The 21,562-nt window shown below is 40.1% G+C and overlaps 1 protein-coding gene across 18 annotated transcripts in view; it reads left to right on the top strand.

Annotated features, from left to right (window-relative positions):
- The window catches only part of TRA2A (transformer 2 alpha homolog), a 51,690-nt gene that overhangs the window by 1,198 nt on the left and 28,930 nt on the right, over positions 1-21,562 (top strand). For 7 of the 18 annotated variants that reach the window (XM_005290858.4, XM_065583355.1, XM_065583354.1 and 4 more), the window contains exons 2-3: positions 11,853-11,986; positions 17,447-17,618. The exons of 1 other annotated variant lie outside the window; for it this stretch is intronic. In XM_005290858.4, the coding sequence (XP_005290915.2) occupies positions 11,853-11,986; positions 17,447-17,618 (306 nt within the window). 10 more of the 18 variants (XM_065583356.1, XM_065583359.1, XM_065583362.1 and 7 more) reach the window with 5 other exon arrangements.

The raw sequence follows: 21,562 nt of genomic DNA, 5'->3' as shown, positions 1-21,562 counted from the left end.
CCCCCAGGTCTACGGGCTCCCACTTCTGGAGCTCCTCTACCCGGAGCCTGGGCGTTGGAGGCGGCGCTGTGCCAGCCCTTGGGGCGGGGGGGATCAAGACGTGTCAGCGCTGGTTTGGTTGCGCTTTCTTTGTCAGGCAGTTAATGGCTGCGCCTGTGTGAGAGACGGGCCATGTCACTGCCTGAGGAGCGCAGGGACCAGCCTCCTCTTCCCTTCCGATGGCACGTTATCGGGATTTCCTCTGAGCCAGATTCCCGGTGCCACCTGGGGTCTCGGCTGCTGCCCCGTGTAGTTCACTGATGATCCGATTGTACCCCACCACTCCCCCTGTGCCACCTACCGGGGTGTGGTGGCCCCTGGCCTTGTTAGGCTGTGCGCCTCACTCACCTTCTAATGGTTGCTGCAGTCTTTCTGTACACGTGTGAATGGTCTCTGTACACTTTTTAGTGATTGACAAAGGCAGGAATTAGAAACTGCTTGGTACTATTTGAAACATGGGACAGATGTTCAGGTCCATGTGGTCACTGCCCTCATCCTATCCCTGTTTACCTCAGTTTTATTGTAGGAAATCTTTAGTGTCCTCTCAAGAGTTGCTCTTGAAGAGAACTTGAGGAGCTTTTTTGTGACCTTCTCTGATGAACCAGTGGCAGCAGCTTTTGCAGCAACCTGATGCTGCCTAGGGAAATGACCAGTGAAATTCTGACAGTGCAGTGTTGTATTCCAACAAGTATCTCTACTGAAATAGTGCTACTTTTGTAACACTAAATAAAAATAGTCCCTAGGCTAGAAGCACCATACACTGCTATAGTATTGGCTGCCGCTTCCTCAGGTGAGATAAAAACAGTTCTAATGTGGATTATTCTGGCAAAAGTGGCTTTGTTAGCTGTGTATTTCTGATTTAATTAAAGTAATGAGTAAATGGAAAATGAACTTGTATATTTAGATAGTTTGAAAAGCTTGGGTAACAAACGTGCTTGCTTGTCAGTAATTCCTTACAGTTTATTATGTTCTTTGAGCACTAGTTTACCGTGAATTTTTACTATGCATTTCGGTATCTTTGTATTTTTGTCAAAGATATTTTGTCATCAGTTTCTCTAGTTTAAGAGAACAGTTGTTGTTAGGAAGGTGATGAAACTGATGAGCTTCAGAGTTACTGTATGTTTTCCACTGCCTGATGTTGAAATAGGAGGGTCTACTCTAAGCATTTCTGAAGCTAGGTTTCTGTGACTGCTGTTGCAGTTGGTCCCCTCTCTGTTTAGAGGGGAAAGTTTACTTGTCAGTGTGTGCCATTAGTCTTACTTCAGTTCTTTTGGGAGTACACTTATCTTTATTTCCAGTGATGATGAAATTTCTTAACCAGCATAGCAAATGGCAATGTATTTTCCATTTTATGGTCTTCTATGCAGCTAAACGCAATAGTAGAGAAAATTAGTGATATGTTTACTTTTGTTCATATATATCAGAACAGAAAACAATCACAAACACTAATTCCCGTTACTCTAGGAGTATTCTAAAATTATTTTTCATCTTTTCCTTTTGCTTTGTGTAAAACATTATTTTAAAGAGGCAATAAATCTGCCTTGCGTTTTCGCTTGTGAACGATTTTGAAGATCCATCTGTTGACCACTTCTCCCAAATCCAAAACTCCAACAAAAGTCAATTACACTAAAGTTAATTAAAAATAAAATTGAAGTACTGTATGGTGCTGCTTAGTTAAGTACGTGTTCTTCACTACTTCAGCCCAACCAGCCATACCTTAATCATCATGTGTCCTTGATACATGCATTTCTGAGTGTTTTATTGTGTTTTAAAATAATATTAATTGAACTGAATTACCACTGTTGTGGATGTCATAAAAGCCTAGCTATGCTAAAGTAGCTTTAAAAGTGTTGCAGACTGCCTTAAGAATTGCACAATGTGTGATAAACCATACAATTTAAAATGACTTTCAATTTTTTAAAAATCACACTTCTCTCTGAACTTATTTTATGTACTATTGCTACAAGCACAAGTTTACTGTACTTGAAAATATTAGAAAAATAATTCTCTAGCTTTGTCAGTTTTTACTTTGCATTTGTATGTATATATAGTCAGTTTTACTACTTTCCCTGTATAATGAATAAGACTTATAGGGGTGTCTTACCCATCCACATTGTAGGCTAGAACACACACACTAAAGATAAATGTGATTTGCAAAGCCACAAAATTGGGAAATCTTGGTGTAGGAATATAGGCCTACATGAGACCTAAGTAAACTATGATTTTACATAGGTTAAAATCAAAACAAAGTGGTAAGTCTGAAGCATGCAGCCAATAAAAATGAGAGGGATTGTTTGTGTTAAAACTTATAATGGCTCTGGAAATATCACTGTTACCTTATTGAGGGTTTGAGCTAAGCAATGGAAATAAAGGAAACGTGGTTAATTGAGCACCAGGTGCAGTAAATAATAAGTTAGAAATGCTTAGTCAAGCCTTGCAGCTAGGGAAAAATATGGCAAAGTGAGATAAGGAAGTATGGTGCAGCCCTAAACTGCTTCAGCTGATTTTAGCTAAGGTCCAGTAACCAGCAGTGATATCACTTAACTTTTTATGCAGGTTCGTTGTCAGAGTTTTCTTTAGTCTTCTAGAGACATGGCATGATAGGGGAAGGTGTCTCCCGACCCTGAACTTATTGTAAGCATGTTGGCCAATGCTTATAAGTGTATTATTGTTAGGATATAGGATATAAGGACATATTCTTATATTGCTCTTTTGGATGTAACTTGCACCAAGTGGCCTTTGAACCAATAAAGGAATGCTTGTATGGAAACTGAGTCATGGCAAACCTTAATACAATTAGGGAAATTTCCATAACTTGGCTAACTAGCAATTGAAGCTATTTAAAATTATTTTGTTGAAGTTGAGTAGATTCCCAGTTGATTTCTCTCTTAAAGGTGATCTAAGAGGAAAAAAGGGCATGTGCATTTTTTATATATGATGTGTATCAGTGGTTCTCAAACTATTGTACTGGTGACCCCTTTCACATAGCAAGCCTCTGAGTGCGATTCCCCCTTATAAATTAAAAACACTTGTTTATATATTTAACACCGTTATAAATGCTGGAGGCAAAGCGGGGAGGCTGACACCTCACGACCCCCATGTAATAACCTCATGACCCCCTGAGGGGTCCTGACCCCCAGTTTGAGAACCCCTGACGTATATGGAGGACTAGGAAAGTGTTTTAAAAGAAAAAAAAATCCTTCTTGTTTGGGAAGAGGATTTTTATTCATAGTGACTAAATCTATTTAACACTTGATATTTTGGATAAAAATATAAAGGAAGGCTTTATTAATGATTAAATAGCCTCACCTTTTCAGTTAAGGTGCTAATTGATGTGGCAAACACTAGGACCTTCCCAAGTGAATATGGTGGTTGCTAATTGCAATACTAAGATGAAGTCTTCCTTTTCCAGCTTCCAGGGGATCATCAAGAGTGGACTTTTTGTCATATCCCTGGATTTAAGTCTGGTTTATAGTTCCATTTTCTGCTCAGACCCCAGGCCAGGGGTTCTCAAACTTCATTGCACTGTGACCCCCCTTCTGACAACAAAAATTACTACACGACCCCAGGACGGGAGACCAACGCCTGAGCCCCCTGGGCGAGGGGTCCAAAGCCGAGGCCCTAGGACTTCAGCCCCAGGCGGGGGGCCTATAGCCTGAGTCCCACTGCCCAGGGCTGAAGCCTTTGGGTTTGGGTCCCGAGCAGTGAGACTTTGGTTTCGGCCACAGGCCCCAGCAAGTTTAATGCCAGTCCTGGCAACCCCATTAAAACGGGGTCCCGACCCACAGTTTGAGAACCACTGGCCTAGGCTCATGTACTCACGAAAGAACTTTTTTCATTCTGGTAGCTCCAGTTTGGCCTTTGTTACCTTTTGGTTCCCAAAACTGTAAGTAAGATTTTGTCCTCCCTCAGGTCAGGGGAGTATTGTTTCTTGTTTCAGGGACAATACTTCACTAGAATCCCAGTTATCTATGTCTAAAAGAATGGTTTTATATATTATGTATGAGACGACATGGATTGAGTAAATTGTAGTATTGCATTTTTAACATACTCTGCGTATAGGATGTTTTCGGAGTGAAATAAAGAACATGAGCTTATTCACCTCTTATGCAAAATTTGTGCAAATTCTTAGTAAATTACAGAGAATTTAAGGTTTGAGTCTTTGTTCCCTTCATGTTCAACTGGTTGTCATTAGCAACGTATTCTGCATCCAGTCAGTGATGTAGTTTCATAGTGAGGTTTTTCAAAGCAGTGTACAAACTACACTCTAAACCAGTGGTTTTTAACCTTTCCAGACTACTGTATCTGTTTCAGGAATCTGATTTGTCTTGCAGACCCCAAGTTTCACCTCACTTAAAAACTACTTGCTTACAAAATCAGACGTAAAAATACAAAAGTGTCACACTACACTAATACTGAAAAATTGCCTACTTTCTCATTTTTACAATATAATTATAAAATAAATTGATTAGAATATAAATATTATACTTACTGTACTTTCAGTGTGATACTTGAGACTATTTTTCACTTGTGAGCCTTATCTGAAGACTGAACCCTGCCGCCTGGGGCTGAAGCATGTAACTTGGCTTTGCAGGGCCCCCTGTGGCATGGGGCCCTGGGCAGTTGCCCTGCTTGCCACCCCCTAATGTTGGCCCTGCACTTGTGACACCCCCATCCCCCCACCCATCTCTTGATGACTCTTCCCCCTTACCCTCCCCAGACCCACCCCCCGCCCCGGGGCTGAAACCCTGAAGTTGGGAAACACTAATCTAGATTAATTGAGTAGCCCCTGGAAGACCTTTGAGTATCCCTGGCTGAGAATCACTGTTCTAAACTACACTCTTCCTTTCCGTTTCAGGATCTCTGTTTAATTCCTAATCCCTTGATTAATGTCCCTTTCTAACCGGAAAGGTTGGTTGGTTTGGTTTCAAAGAGGTGAATAAGCCCATATTCTTTATTTCATCCTGCAAACATCCTATACACAGCAGGGGGAGTATGTTAAAAATGCAGTACTACAATTTACTCAACCCCTGTCATCTCATACGTAATATATAAAACCATTCTTTTAGACATAGACAACTGGGATTCTTTCCCTAAAAAATGGTGTCTTCAGTGGCTGTTTACCTTGCTAGTCAAGGAGTGATAGAAATTCCTACAAGATATGCCTGTTCGGTTTTTCACCAGGTCAAAGTAGGAAGATGAGAAAAAAGATTTGACTGCTAAGTTTGTCAGTACCTTTGATTTTAATTGAGATCTCTTCCTATTCTGTATAAATCCTAACATTGGCCATAGTCCAAAAATGTGCTTAAGCGTGTATGTAGCTTTAAGCACATGACCAGCCTCATTGAAGTCAGTGTGGTTACTTATGTGCTTAAGTGCTTTGCTGGATCAGAGAAATTGCGAAAAGAGTATTGGCTTGAAAAGAATACTTTGCAGGTGTATCTTAAAAATATACAGGTTAAGGAAATCTGGTCATCCTGTTCTTTGCGGTCCTCTTATTGGCTCAAAGATAATTTTAGGGAAGGCTGTATCTGTAACCTTTGGTTGGGGTCAGAATATATTCTCCAAGGGCAGTCTACTTCCTCAGTAGAGACCAGACACTCCGAACAAGAATTTTAGAGGACAACAGTGTGGACGTATTCTGTTGCAGCTTTTGGAGATGGCAGCGGCAGTTTTCACACATGGGTAGTCCAGCAGTTCTTTGGGAAATGCTCTGATAATCCCATAGTCTGAGTCTATCAGAGTATGAAAAAGGAGGATAACTTTTTGTTGTTGATTAAGTGTCTGAATATTCTTGTCCTGTTTGTTCCCTTTGGCATTTCATCTTGTTATTGAGTAATGCTTGTAGTTACTGCTAGACTACTATTCATGCCGTGGTAGACAGCAGGACTGTTATGTTTCAAAAAAGGAGATTTGTTCCTGTCTGCCCTACCTTATAAAGGAGTACTTGAAAACAATCCTTCTGCAAAAATACTCACCTAAATAAATCCTAAGTAGAGCACAGAACTTCTCTTTTTGGATATAACAGTAAATATGACTACTTCCAAAGACCTTTTAGCTCCAGTAAATTTTTTGAATACTGAAGGGTAAGGGTTTTCTATTGATAATCATGTAACTCATTAACATTGTGAGTTGAATATGTTTATCTATATTTTCTGTTGGATGATATAGTTGTCAAATTACCCTTTTTTAGCAGCAATTCATCTTCCTCCCATATATGTTGAATTACTCATACATAGCCACCTTAATATACCCATATCACATTATAGGATTTGCAGTCTTATGTTTTGATTTGTCAAGCTCTTGACAGGGTATAAGAAAAAAATAGCCATTAAGAGATCTGTTTCTCCATTTAAAGCAAAGTTGGCCATATTCTGTGGCAAGAAATTCCAATTGATCCCTGAGTAAATAACTGTGACTGAAGGGACTCATCTGTTAGCTGTTACCCTGTTGATGTTTTATACTACAGACTCAGGCTGCTATCAATATATTCCTTAAAATCTCCTTTTCTGATCATCCATCTCCCTTTTTATTTTTCCTTTTCTTTTAAAGGGTTGTGTTTCTTTTCACTCCGTCTTTATTTTGCTAGTGTTTCCTTTTTGTCTGTGTCTGTCTTGGGGAAGGGTCTGGTGAAATTCCCAAGGAAGTATATAGGATTGTCCTTCCACTGGCTCCAGACCATTGATGTTTCTCCTTCAGTTGACTTGGGGTGCTATCCAGCAAGTGATGGAAGCCACATCCTTGTGCTTATCCCTGTCTCTTGTCTAGGGCTGAGCATGCTGCTATTCCCCATCAACAATAAAGGCTCATACAATACTGCCCGAGCCTGTGGTACTCCTTTTCCCTGGCTAAGTAAGAATAGAATAGCATTGTATATGATCAGAACTGTCAATCTTATTTTGCTACTTATGCTATTTCTTGTGCTAGGGAAGGACTTTGAGAACAGTAGCATAGGTGAGACTGGCTCAGTGGATTTTTTAAGTGTGTTTGGGATGGTGAAAAGAAGTCACATGACTTTTCACCAGATTAAAACCTTGATGTATGTGCAGCTCTTACAAGTGAAATGTTAGCTACATAGAAGTCTGAGACTGATTTTATTTGTTCTACATGTAATATGTATGTTTTCTTTTTAACCAAGTCAAGCATACTGCATTTTGGCACGGGGGAGGAGGAAAGGGGGGGTTATTATGAGAAATAGCCATAGTGAAATTCCATAGAATTGTTTTTCCTTCCCTGTTCTACTCTTCATGCACACACTGCTATGCCCTATTTTATCTTTTTTAATATCTCATCTCAGAAATGGGGTCCATTGATATTCATTTGACAAGCTCATTCTGACACACTTTGGAGATGTTCAAGTGGTCAGTGAGAGGGCATAAATACCCCTTCCCCCAAGACTTATTTTTGCCCTTACCTCAGTCTCTTCCCCACCCCAGGAAATTTGAAAGAGCATTTTTTAAATATCCTGCAAAAGATTCAGTGGGATAGTTTAAGTACTCTGAAAGCTTGTTTTAAAGCCTTATCTGTACTGGAGAAAATAACATGGATTATTGGGAAGGCAACAGTCAGTGTAGCTTATCTGAAATTTGTAAGGATAAAACCCATGGTTCAACCAGTTAGTTGTGTATCAATGTAGACTCAACACATTGGTACAGTTGGTGCCCTGTTAACTGATACCTATCGGAGATTACAATACCCTCAGCTCGTGAATGGTCTTCAGTTTGTTGATTGTGAGTTTTCTCTCTCTGCCCTGGGTGGGGCCCCCTCCCTGCTTCTGGTTTCCTCTCTTCCCAGAAGAGCCCCTCTGTATCCTTTAGAAATACTTCTGGCTCTGCATGTCCTCATCTGGTGAAGCACCTGTAGATCAGTAGCTGAAACTGTACTCTCTAGCTTGTCCACTCACCTCCAATAATGTCCCCTGCTCTGACTGTGGCACTGCTTGCTTGTGGTTCATCAGAGTGAGAATGTCAGCCATAAAGTGGGCCTGCCAAAGGGAGAGTGGAGTTGGTCAAGGTGCTCTGTTAGCTTTGGAGTGTTAGGGAGAATTTGGTACCTAAGGTATTGTAAGGAGTGCAGCTACTAGTTGTGCTCTTCTTGCTGTCTCTTGAGCTGGAGAATCATCTGTGGATTGCTGTCTGAAGCATTCACTCTGACAAACTACCTGTAGTTCGTTAGAGCAAGAGGATTGACTGGTGAACCATTAGTGACTCACTGAGTAGCAGATAGAGGGGAAGGCATTAGTGTAGGTGTTCTGTCCAATGGTGGCAGTGGGATGGGAGGTTAATGGTGTTTAAGAAATACAGCCTTAACTGGTGGTTTGTCACAGTTTGAGGACCTTCAGAACAGGAGGGAGGGCATGGCTCAGTGGCATTTCTATGGAGCAGGATATACTGAAAGGATGAAGACAGCGGAGAGGGGACTCTTAGTTGACAAGTAAGGATATGTGCTGGCTTAGGCGGCAGTCAAAGATAACTGTCCACATCTTTATTTTAGGGCAGCCTTTATGTGAATTCAAATCAACACAGGTGGTTTTTGATCTGCAAGGCCACATTCATTTAGGATTTGGCATGATGAATGTGGATGCAAGGGCAAAACTTAAACCAATTAGGGAGGCGAGTGTGGACTCAAGTGTTGGTATTTCCATCTGTGCTGTATGACCAGTTGAAGAGCAATAACTGATTGCTCTGGTGTAGACAAGCCCTTATTTTTCATGTGTTTTTTAACATTTGTATGACCTGGTGGCTGCATAGAAAATTGAAATAATCCTAGGAGTTTTTTTCCCCCCATTCATTAAAGATTATGTGCTAAGGAAAAAATCTTACTTCCCGGGACCGGGGTTATATTGTAGGACAACACATAATATATGAGGCTTGTGGATTATATATATCCTATAAAATGCTTGTGTACGAAACCATCAGGCCTGCTCTGTTTGCATTGTAGATGATAAAACTTTAAAGATGCCATATTGGTTTGGGGGGGGGGGGGGGGAGAGTTTGGGGAAAGAAGGTAGGAATGGTGAGGTCTCTGGAAAAAAATCCTTCCCAGCAGAAGACTTCATCCCATATTATGTAACTCACCAGGGGTTGGAAACCTGTTCTAGTTCAGCAAAAGACCACAAGTAGGGGGAAATATTTTCTTAACTGCTTTGCTTTCCTTAAACTATCTCATAAAGCCATTATACAGATTCCTTTAATACTTTCTTTGAAGTTCTGTGGGAGTAAAATGGTCTCTGTTATATCAGAAAACTGTGAATGCCTGGCATTGACGTACAGTATGCAGCTGCTGATAGATAATAGTTGTCTCCTCAGCTGCAGTCCATATCACCAATTGTTACAAATTTGAAGAGGTTTGAAACTTGTAAGGACCTGTGCTCTCACTGCAACTTGAAAATTGGAACAGTTGAACTATCCTGTGAGTTTAAACTGTTCTAGAGCAGGGGGTTGGACTAGGTGACCTCCTGAGGTCTCTTCCAACCCTGATATTCTATGGGTCTATGAAATAATTTTAAAATAAAACAAATGGATTATAGTTTGACCTGTATGAAATGAGGTGTTGTTTCCTTTCAAATATCTGGCAGATACATTCAGGTCAATATGGCATTAATTGGAATCCATGTTGGCAATGTCAGCAGAGTTTTAAGTTTGAATGGACAGGGATACTGAACTATAACCTCTTATACTAGAGGTGTCAAACATATAGTCTGTGGGCCACACTCTTCCCTTTTTAATTTGATATGTCAATGACACTTCTGCAATTAACTTTAATCGCTGATCACTTTTATTGAGGAAGGCCGTGGGAATGATTGCTGTAGGTATTGGGAATTGCTGCAGGGAATAAAGTGTAGAGGAAAAAAAAGAAAAAAAAAGAAAAGGCAGGAATAGTTGTGGGCCTGAAAGGGAGCATGTTTTCTGAGTGAGCTCTGGATGTGAGAATAAGGCATGGAATAGAATAAAGATACATAAAGCCACCACCTTCTTGTGATCTCTATGGAAACCTCCCATAGACATCAGAGGGCATTCTGAATAGTTAGCAGTCTGAATGTAGCTCTCCCTTCTTTCTCTTGAATTCTTGTTGAGGTACATTGGGGAAGCTTGCTCAGGTTACATGTTATGAGGCTCAGTAGAGGATTTTAACTTCTATTAATCGTGTCATTTTAGTACTTGTGAAAAAGTAAGAGAAGGGAAACTCTCCTCTTAAAGAAGGAAAGGCACTAAAGAAACTGACCATGTTAATTGCAGCATGAGAGATGGATTTGGAAACAGGCCATAAGATTAGAAAAGGAAGAAATACAATTAGTAAAACAGAATGAGAGAGACTGTTTACAACAGGTAGTAAAAGATATAGTAAAAACCAGAACAGAATGTAACAAAAGGAAATAAAAGAACTTGAAAGGTGGGGGAAAGCTTGCTAAAATTTATTTGTGTATATTTAATACTTCTCCATATCTAAACATTTACAATTACTTAAAGCAAATTTAAGCCACATATGGCTAAGCTCCCTGGAAAAAAATATTTTTTGGGGGGAGGTCCTATCCTGCTCTGTTTGCTTCTTTTCCTGGTTATTTCTCGTGTGTGTGTTCATACAAGTAAAAATGGCCCTTCTTGGGTTGCTTTGTACTATAATGCACATTTTATTTTAAATATGGCTTTAATACTCCAGGGAAATAGAATAGCAATAAGGAAGAAAAGAAAATTTAGAGAATCATTAACTTTAGATTTAGTTTGGGCCCTGTATATCTCTGTGCATAGAAATTTTTTTTTTTTTTTTTTTTTTGGACTGGGAAAGCTCTGCTTTAACCTTCTGTTGAACTAAAAATGGCTTAATAAAAGCTTATTACAAGACTAGCATTTTAGGTATTTAATATCAAAGTGCACATTTAATATTAGGAAAAATCTATATTTTATATCAGGACATCTTAATATATTTGTGCAAATTAAGTTTTTAGTACATGTTTGTATCTTGTAGAAATTCTAAAAAATAAGGATAATTCTATAATTTGAAAGGGGAGGAGGGCAGCTTTGAAACATTTAGAGAAAATCAGTAAACTCATTGTCAGAACCTAGAAATAATACAATTTTAAAGATTAAAAAAAATGTTTTTATAAAATAGTTACTTGCACTTTACCTGCTGGCTTTTCAATTTTGGTAGATAACATTCTGAACTCCAGCAGAGTTTTATAATCCCTAGTGCTTAAATATACTAAATGTTCTTTTTCCATTAAGGTTAATGTTCGTGAAGAAATTGAAGAGTTTTTTCCAAGATTGTGGAAGATAAATCAAGATAAAAGAAGGCTAATGAAAAATATTAAAGATCAGAAAATTAAAATTGAATGGGGGAAAAAATTGAACAGAAGATTGGTCAGATAGAAGCACTTGAATGTTTTTTTAAGGCTATAATGAATTGTTTGAATTGGGGAAGAATACACGAAGTATGAAAAATGAAAAACTCAATGAAGAATGAAGAAAAGTAGAAAGCAAGAGTGAAGTAGAATTAAAAGAATCTGGAAGAATGAATGGGTCCTAGGTTAAGTAAATGTATGGTTTATGTTCCAGTGTCTGTATGATCAAGTTGTAGATGAATTTGCATGATTACTTAGTTAATAGAGAATTGGTGATCTGGTTCAAGTAGGGAATTATTTGAGGAAAGCATACAATATTAACAGTGGGTTAACAGACTGAAATTTGTTCTGGAGGGTATTGCCTAACCATTTGTCTTTCAGGAGCAATCAAAATAATATAATTACGGTACTTTAAATGTTAGGAGTTAGGCATTTATATGACCAGTACCATTTGTAATACTATCTTTTTTGTTAGGAGTCTCGCTCCCAGTCAAAATCTCCAGCTGGGAGTCCTGCTCGTGTAAAATCGGAGAGCAGGTCAGGATCTCGTAGTCCATCGAGGGCTTCCAAACATTCTGAATCGCACTCCCGGTCAAGGTCAAAATCCAGGTATGTACTGATTTTGATAAAAATTAATTCTGCATCATATATCCATGGGTATGATGTAAGATACCTAGAGCTTCTGATTTTCAGTTTCGACCAAGAGACACATTAAAACTCTCCAATACAGAAATCCCCAGTAAACAGTGGAAAAACACCAGAAATGGTTACTTGTATCTGAAGTCTTGTCTAAATGAAGCAGTAATGTAGACTGTTGCTTAACATGTTGGCCATTAATTGGGCCCTGCTAGTCTGCACTAAAATCGTTAGTGCACTTTAATATAGTGCTGTTTCAAACAGCACCATGTTCTTCTTTGAGGAGTGTCTATGTGGGTGCTCCACTTTGGGTGAATCTGCATGCCTGTGCTTGGAATCGGAGATTTTTAGTATCGGTGCCTGGTTGGGTCACACATGCGTTGTCCCTGTCTCACAGAGTACCAGTTTATAACCCAGTTAGTTCATAGTTAACTGCCCTATCTATTCCCTGTTTTTCTTTTATAAAAAAAAAAAAAAATTCTTCCTTATCTTAGGAGTTTAAGTTTCAGTTATTAGTATACCCCTTGGTGTAATATAGTTACCCTCCCTTACGGGACAACCTTATTCTAAGAGGCATGACCGGCTCTCCCCACCACCCTCTCAGAGGAAAGAGCACTTCCCCAAAAAGGACATAGAAATGGGCTCCAACTTCCCTGTCTTGGGAAGCTGACAAAGAGACTTTCTCCGGCCTCTCAGACACATCAGTATTGACCGCACCGAGACCATCCACCTCTAAGGTAGTGGGATCATTCAATACTGTGCGAGCAAACGACCCTAACAGGGCTGGCTCAGAAAAAAGCAAAAATGGGTAAATCCCTGCCTCGGTACCGCCAAAGCTGATCAAATGTGGCACTAAGCAGCTTGGCACCACTACAATCTATGGCACTACCTCCTGCCTACACAGTGCATAGCGCAAAGCCCTCTGCACCGGTAACTGCGGTAAAGGCGCTGGTACCGCCGACAATACTCTCCTTGGTATCAATGCTCTCTGAACTGCAGCAATTCCTCTGGCATAAGGACCTTTTAGTCTCGTCAGCACCAGAATCTCCACTCCTGAGTACTGACCTTACTCCAGCATGCTCAGTACTGTACCAACTTACCACACTAGCCAGATCAGTTGCTCCTTTATCCAGCGATGAGGCTAATGATGATGAAGGGGAAATCTCCTCCCACCACTCCTTGCCTACCCCCCACCAGACCAGGTCCACTACAACAGGAATACCAACTCATACTTGAAACTCAAGGATGGTATAGAAACCCATGGATGCTGCCACCGATGCCATTCCCACCACAGTGGTCTTATTGGGACTCCTGGGCGGTGTACTGCCAACACTGTCAGCCTCCCAGCTCACACAGAGAGAGGGTGAGGCATTCCTCATCACCCTTTGCACCTGTACCCTTTGAACCTCTGGAGGAGGCAGTTGAGGAACTGGAGGAGACTTCAGATCGAGAGTCACCCCAGGTACCAGTTTTTCATCCTCCTCTCTGGATGAAGCTATCATGCTTGCACCACCCACAAGGGGGGGATGACTTTAAACAGTTCTGAGAACTATTTAAGAGAATCACAGATTTATTAGAGATTCCATTGGAACAAGTTGCGGAGTCCCAACGTAAGTTGTTGGACATCCTTCAGACTCTTCTGAGATTGTCCTACCAATAAACGAGGCTCTCATGGACACGGCCAAGACCATCCTGCAGACCCTGGCAACAATTCTACCCACTTGTAAGAGAGTGGACAAAAAATACTACATCCCCTCCCAGGGAATGGAATTTTTGTTTTCCCATCCCACACCAAACTCTCCGGTGGTAGAGGCTGTGAATGAGCAGGGCAGGCAACATCACTCTAAAATAGGGTGACCAGATGTTCTAATTTTATAGGGACAATCCTGATATTTAGGGCTTTTTCTTATATAGGCTCCTATTCCCACCCACCCACCTCCTTTCCCGATTTTTCACACTTGCTCTCTGGTCACCCTACTCTAGAACCACCCCGTATGATAGGGATTGGAAGTGGTTTAGACCTCTTTGGGCATAAGGCTTATTTGTCAGTGACCCTACAATTCAGGATTGCCAATTACAAGGCACTGATGGCCAAATACAATTACACAAATTATTGAAAAATATCTGAATTTATTGATCATCTCCCCGAGGACAAAAAACCAGCAATTCAAAGCAACCATGTCAGAGGGCCACCTTCTCGCTTGACCAGTTTGACAAGCCTCTCTGGACATGGCAACACATTCCATTACCACAGCCATAGTCATGTGATAAGTTTCCTGCCTCCACTTCTCTGTTTTTCCCAAAGAGGTACAATCTACCTTCGAGGATCTCCAATTCGAGGACCCAAAGCTGTTTGCAGCCAAGATTGATGAGTCTCTTCATACATTAAAAGACTCCAGGGTGACTCTCAAATCGTTGAGCATTTATGTACTTTCTCGAAAGAAAAAACTAGAATTATTTTTGGTGTAAAGAACAAGATCTGCACCCTACACCCAACCTCAGAGGCAATATGATTCGCAGAGACCACTGTCTTCTCAGCCCCTTACATCCCAACAACCTCCTTCTAAACAACGGTTTCAAGGATTTGGTCAAGGACCAGAGATCTCCCACATCTTTTATTGCTGGAACCATCCAACACCATCCATCCATTCAGAGACCATCTGACTCAATTCCACCCAACGTGGAGAAACATCATGTCAGACAAATGGGTATGGGAAATCATTGAGACTGGCTATTCTATCCAATTTGCTTCCATCCCCCCTACCCACTCCCCTGTCCCTCATTAGGGATCCTTCTCATGAACACCTACTATGACAGGAGGTAAACCATCTCATGCCTGGGCAATGGGGGAAGCATCACGCCCAGGGGGTCGGGGAAGGGGGCAAAATACAAGTTGCCACAGGGCGCCATTTTCGTAAAGGCCAGCCCTGACTACACGATATACCTACCTTCACAAATGGAAAAGAGTCTATATGTGATGCCAAAATAGGCAAACAATGGCAACTACCTCTCCTTTACCAGTGGCATTGGATTACGTACTAGATCTCAAGGAAATTTGGTCTCTCAGTGAGCTCGATCAGAGTACATCTCTCAGCAAACACGGCGTTCCTTCACAAAGTGGACACGTTCTTGATCTTCGCCCACCAAACCACTAAATGCTTCCTCAAAGGTGTTTCTAATCTTTAACCTGTAATACGAGCCACTATTCCATCATGAGACCTCAATCTGGTGCTGTGATGCCTTATGGGAGCCCCTTTTGAACCATTAGTGTCATGTTCACTTCTCCACCTTTCAGTGAAGGTGGCCATACTTGTTGCTATCAGATCTGCCTGACAAGTGGAAGAACTGAGGGCCCTCATGGCACATTCCCCATACGCAAAATTTTTGAAAGTTACCCTATGACCATCTCCCAAATTCCTACCTAAAATAGTTTCATTATTACATTTGAATGAACCCATCCATCTCCCATCATTCTTCCCAAAACCTCATGGGAACAAACACTGTATATCCTGGGCGTCCGAAGGGCGCTAGCTTTTTACATTGAAAGGACAGTTTTTCAGGAAGTTACTAAAGTTATTTCTTTCCATCACGGAACGATCTGCAGGAGACGCCATATCCAAACAAAGACTGTGGAAATGGATCTCCAACTGCATTGACTTTTATTGCCATCAATAGCTACAAACCCCCACTGGGACCCATACGCACTCCAACGGAGCATTCTTCACATCAGTAGCCTTCCTCAACAATGTGCCTGTTATGGACATCTGCAAAGCTAGCAACCTGGGCATCAGTCCATACGTTCACCCAGCACTATGTCACAGAGCTGCACTCATCAGACGCTCTACGACTGCAACTCCAAAGCCCCTCCCTTCCACCAAGGGGCGCTGCTCTACAGTCACCTAAAGTGGAGCATCCACAGGGACATTCTTTGAAGAAGAAGAAGAGGAGGAGGTTACTCGCCCTGTGCAGTAACTGAGGTGCTTCAAGATGCTTGTCCCTGTGGGTGCTCCACTACCTTTCCTTCTCCCCCTACTTCAGAGTTTTCACATCAGAGACTGGAGTAGAGAAGGAACCGAGGAGGGGGCGGTTGGTCACACAGCGCTATGTAACCACCAGAGGCGGCACGAGACTGGGACAGCTCGTGTGTGACCCAACCAGGCACTGCTACTAAAAATCTCCTATTACAAGTGCAGGGGCACAGATTCACCTGAAGTGGAGCATTCACAGGGACAAACATCTTGAAGAACCTCAGTTATTGTACAGGGTGAGTAACTGTCTCTTAAAGCACACTAGAGAACATTACAAAGATTACTCATTACAATAGATACAAAGAGAGTGTCCTGGTGAAACTCCAGTTTTTGGACTACTACATAAAACTGACTGAAAAGTTGTGGAGCGCTCTGAGATGTACTAGTTCATCTGAGGGCCCAGCTTGGGGTTTGTGTGTGTGTGTGTGTGTATATATATATATATATATATATATATATATATATATATATATATATATATATATATATATATATATATATATATATATATATATATATATATATATATATGGGGTTTTCCTATTCATCAATTTTTTATCTTTATTTATTGTAAACTCTTCAGAGCAAAGGCGTAGTCTTGATATACTTTTGTAAAGCACTTAGAACAAGGGGGCATCATTCCTGATTCGTGGCTCTAAGCACTACCTCTATACAAATAAGAGGTATTTTGTTAATTTCATTATGATTATTTTGTACTTTTGCACTTACTTGGATTTTTACTTAGCTCTTTTTTTTGAGTGGGGGGGGGATGTCCTGGTCTGTACACTACCTGTGACTGATACTTGTGTGTGAAACCACACGACTTGTAACAGTTTTGTACCATCTTACTGAGAACAGCTGGACATGTGTGAATGATGTGAAGAACAACCTACCTACCTGAAACTATCATGGTCCTTCTGGCCTTAATTTTGGATTACTGTTGAGCCTAGGCTTACCTCAATCATAGAAGTTGGACAGAAAAGCCCTGCTAGATCAGTCCATCTCCCATCTGATGCAAGACTGTTTCTTAAAACATAGTATATTGGGCTTCCGTATCACTGCATGTTATAGATGTCATTTTATATTAACATGCTGTGTGTGTAAGCTTAGAAATCTCTAATTTAAAATATATTCTAGTTCACATGTCAAAAGTGTACTTGCCGTGTGAGTTTGTATCACATTACTGATCAGTCTCAGTGCAATTTTAAACTACTACAAATCTGCAATTGTCAATCTATAGGTACATTAAGAAGTAGAATTAAAACAATATTTTAAATGTTATTTGTGTGTGTGGTGATAGTGAATTTGTGAAATCTCCTTTAGGGACAAGTAATTTTTTAAATTTAATTTATTGCATGTATTTCATATATGTATATACATCTGAAAACTTTTTTCTTCATTGAAGGTCCAGATCAAGAAGACATTCTCACAGACGTTACACTCGCTCCAGGTCCCATTCTCATTCTCATTCCCATAGGAGACGATCTCGAAGCAGATCGTACACACCCGAATATCGTCGCCGAAGGAGCCGCAGTCATTCTCCAATGTCTAACCGAAGAAGGCACACTGGCAGCAGAGTATGTGGTATTAATCAAGGCTGAGTATTTTAAATAAATAAATGATGTAAGGTATAGCTCCCTGTGGACATTTCTATCATAAGGGAGGCTAGTTGTTTTTAAAGTGCTTATGAGTTTACTGTGTTTTCTTTATGTATGTGGATGAATAAGGCAAGAGAAACTCCAGGAGATGTCTGCCTCTAAGACTGACTGAAGGAGTAAGAGATTCCTGGATTGGTAATCCATGCATAGCTTGCAGTGTACTGTGTTCAGGGCACTTATGACTATTCATATCTAATAACTAAAGAAGGGCTATGATTAGGATGCATTTCTTGTGCCTTCTTGGTGAAGGAGGTGCTTTGTGGGCTCACGTCTTTGTGCATATGGAGTTAATCAGTTCTGCTAAGTGCTTTGGCTGGATGGGACGTGGGAACATAATGCAGGAATCTGCCTATATAATGGTTCCAGCCAGAGGAGTAAAGAATCTAGCCTTGCCCCAAAGTCTCATCTGCAACATGATAGCATGTAAGGGGGAACAAATCTGTTGGCATCTAATGAATAAAAGTGGCACGGATTTTTGAAGAATAAACATAAGTTTTTTTTAAAATAAACTATACTTTAATTTAGCTACAGTGTAAACATTAGTTTATTATGTATACTTATGAAAGGCAATATCTAAGTATCTCAAAGCACTTTACAAACAAACCAAACCCCTATTTTAAAGACGCGCAAGGGGGAATAATAGACAGATTAAAATTATTTACCTAAGATTAGACATTACATTGGTAGGATAGGATTATGGACTCCTAGTTCTCTGCTTAAACCCTTAGACATTATTTCCTAGGAAAGATATCTAGACTTCTCTAACATACTTGAATATGCCTCAGATTAATTTTTATCTAATGAAATTTCACTGTATTGGGCAAATACAAAATTAAAAGGATTAAAAGATGACAGGATGTAACTAAGGAGTAATTCTGCATCTTGTTTGACTTTAACATCTTGTCTGAATTAACTGGTTAGCAGGACTTCTTGAAATGTCAGTGTAGGCATTGATTTTAGCATATTTTATCAATGATCTATGGAAGAATTAATTAAATTTGCAGATGACAATGCCAAATGGAGTTATATACACATAAAATATTGAGAATGTGTTTATATAACTTAGAAAAATTGGCTGTAATTAATAATGAAATTTAGGAAATATGTTATCTTCGTAAATGAGGGTTGAAGGGAGAGGCAAGAGTAAATTCTGCTGCCAATTTAGGAAAGACGCTGCAAATCATTCCTCTTCAAAAAAGTCTTTCCACCATAAGAAAGACACTCACAACACTGATTCCCCCTCCCCCCTTCAACCCAGATAAAATCCCTAGAGTTTCCAAAAAGGTAACTTTATAAAATCTAAAAAATTGAAAACAAAATGCCCAAGTAGAATTTTTTCTATACATGGACAAGTGCCAGAGATGCCATAAAAACCAGTAGGGATTTCACCATTCCCCTTGGTTTTACGTGAAAGGTTTCTCACATACTATGGTAATAGGCAATATTAAATTAATCCCTCCTGTATCGGGGATTGTAACCTATTACATATGTTCGCAATGTGATACATAGAATAGTTATTATTATACCTAGCTCTCTCTGTCACACATTAGAAAGGTAGTAGCAATGGTTGAGCTGTCTTTGGGATACTATGTGCAAATAGGAGATTTACAGAAGGGCAGTACAGATAGCAGTAGGTATAGAAGGACTTGCCCATGAAGAAAAGCTAGAAGAAATATGTATTGAGCTTAAAAAAAAATACTAAAGGCATGCTGTAACAAACACAAATAATTAAGGGTGTCAAGAATAAAGAGGAAATTGCTTAATGATATGGGGAGGAATAACTGGAAATTATGGAATGAAATGGAGCCAGGTAAAACTTAGGCTGAACTTCAGGGGGGGAAATGCTTAAATGGTGTAATTGATGCAATAATCTTTCAAAGGAGGAGTTGGCATCCTTGTTCAAATTACCCAGATTGAGCATGGCAAAACTAGACTGAAACATTGAATAAAGTAGTGAAGCCATTCTGGATCAAAGGAAATAACAAAAAGGCAAAATACTCAAAAATGTCTAGGGAATATCAAGCATTGGCGTAAATTTGAATTGGATAAGGTTTATTTTTTTTATCATACATTTTGGTGTATCACTTCGATCCATGATCAAGAGTCATCAGTACCTATCTGACTGACTTTAGTTTCTGGAAGGAACCTGCCAATTGAAATCTGAAGTGCTGCTCCTTATATTGTTGCAAGTAGCTCTATCTCCTGTATAGGCTTTTAGCCCACAGCAGAGCCCTTGCTATCAGTAGTCCTCTGTCTCTCCGCTCCAGTTGACAGTTACTTTAGTGACTCAGGTACTCTTACTTCAACACTTCTGTAGCTATGGCAGCAGAAGCAAGATCCAAATGAAACATGGGGCTGGAGTATGCCTGATCTATTCTGTGGCAAGCTTGCCCATAGGATTTTGACCTTCCTTCAAGACAGAGAGTCCCACAAGATTGATGACACCAAGAACAAGAACCTATGATCCTGATGGGCTGGGCAATATGCTGTTTGGTATTGCACGAGATGACTTACCAACCCAGGAGGCTCAGTCCAATTAAAATGGATGATTTAAGTCTTTACTGCTGGGGGAATGAAAGCCGAAACGAGCTTTTCCTCCAAATCTATTTGTGACTACTAAGAATACCAACGCTGCCCAGCTATCCACTTACTATAAAAAAAAAAAAAGGGGGGGGGGGTTGGACAACTCACATACTCCTGATCTTTTAGGAAGTTCATCTAAGTTATGCCTTTTTTCTCTGATTCGTTGCGTCCTGAAGAAACTGAATTCAGTGGCTCTGATTCTGATCACCACCAATTTGGTAGAAATGATCAGGATGATCCAAATTGATGATCCTGATTTCATTTGCCTTCAGTTTGCCTGATTACGTGTTCTTTACATTGGCGTTGGAGTTAGCAATAAGCAGTCTAAATTGCTTGACTTGGGAAATACATTAGTTTATGTAACCATGGTAGCTAACTTCAGACATAAATCAGTACATTTCTCCATATCAAAAGTGCCTATTGACCCCTCGCTACCTTAAAATATTTTAAAAGGTGCAAGTGAGGAAAGCATTTCACATATGGCGATATGCCCATTTCATTTATTAGTTTGCACAATACAATATTTTAGGTATAAAATCCAGCCTAGAACATGTGTACAGCATGAGTATGTGTTTTACTGTAGTGGTAATTTTTTAGGCACTCACACTTACGAGTAGTGTATATATGTATAGAATGCATACAAAAATGCATTAAAAAGGTTATTTAAGGTTTAAAAGTATGTTAACAAACACCCAAGGAAATTACATTTTAAAAAATCTACACTTAGTTATTTAGGTTACAAAGCAAAGAAAGTTGGGGAATGTCAGATTCACAGTTGCCCATGCAACCTAAATTCCCCCCCCTTGTGCATACAGTCTGTGGACTAAATGAGGTAGGTGTTTTGGGAGGGGTGGAGGATTTGATTAAAGATTGTCAAAATGCATGTGGACAAAGTGGCGGAATTAAGATTGCACAGGCAACTGTAAATCTGGACATTCTTAACTTCTGCATTCTTGATTTCGTAATCCTAAACAATTTTCTTTTGAAGCAGTTTTTTGTATTGCACTTCCCTAGGTCTGTTAAAGGGAAAAATATAAAGCAGGTTGTATGGCTGTAACAATCACCGTCATGGATAATCAAGAATGTTTGAGACCTCAACCCTCAGCAGTGCAGCAAAATTTCTGCCACTTGAGAACTGACCATATTAACCGGCAGCAGCAGCAGACAGTTATCCCAGAGCAGGAATGGGCTGCAGGTGCCATGTGCAGAATCAGTGGGGTACGTGGGGGATCCTGGCTTGATAGTCTCCACTCCCTTCCCAACTACCCCCTGAGCTGAGG

The sequence above is a fragment of the Chrysemys picta genome, chromosome 2 (genome assembly GCF_011386835.1).
Source record: "Chrysemys picta bellii isolate R12L10 chromosome 2, ASM1138683v2, whole genome shotgun sequence".
Classification (NCBI taxonomy): Eukaryota; Metazoa; Chordata; order Testudines; family Emydidae; genus Chrysemys; species Chrysemys picta.
This window is presented reverse-complemented; position numbering and strand designations above follow the sequence as displayed.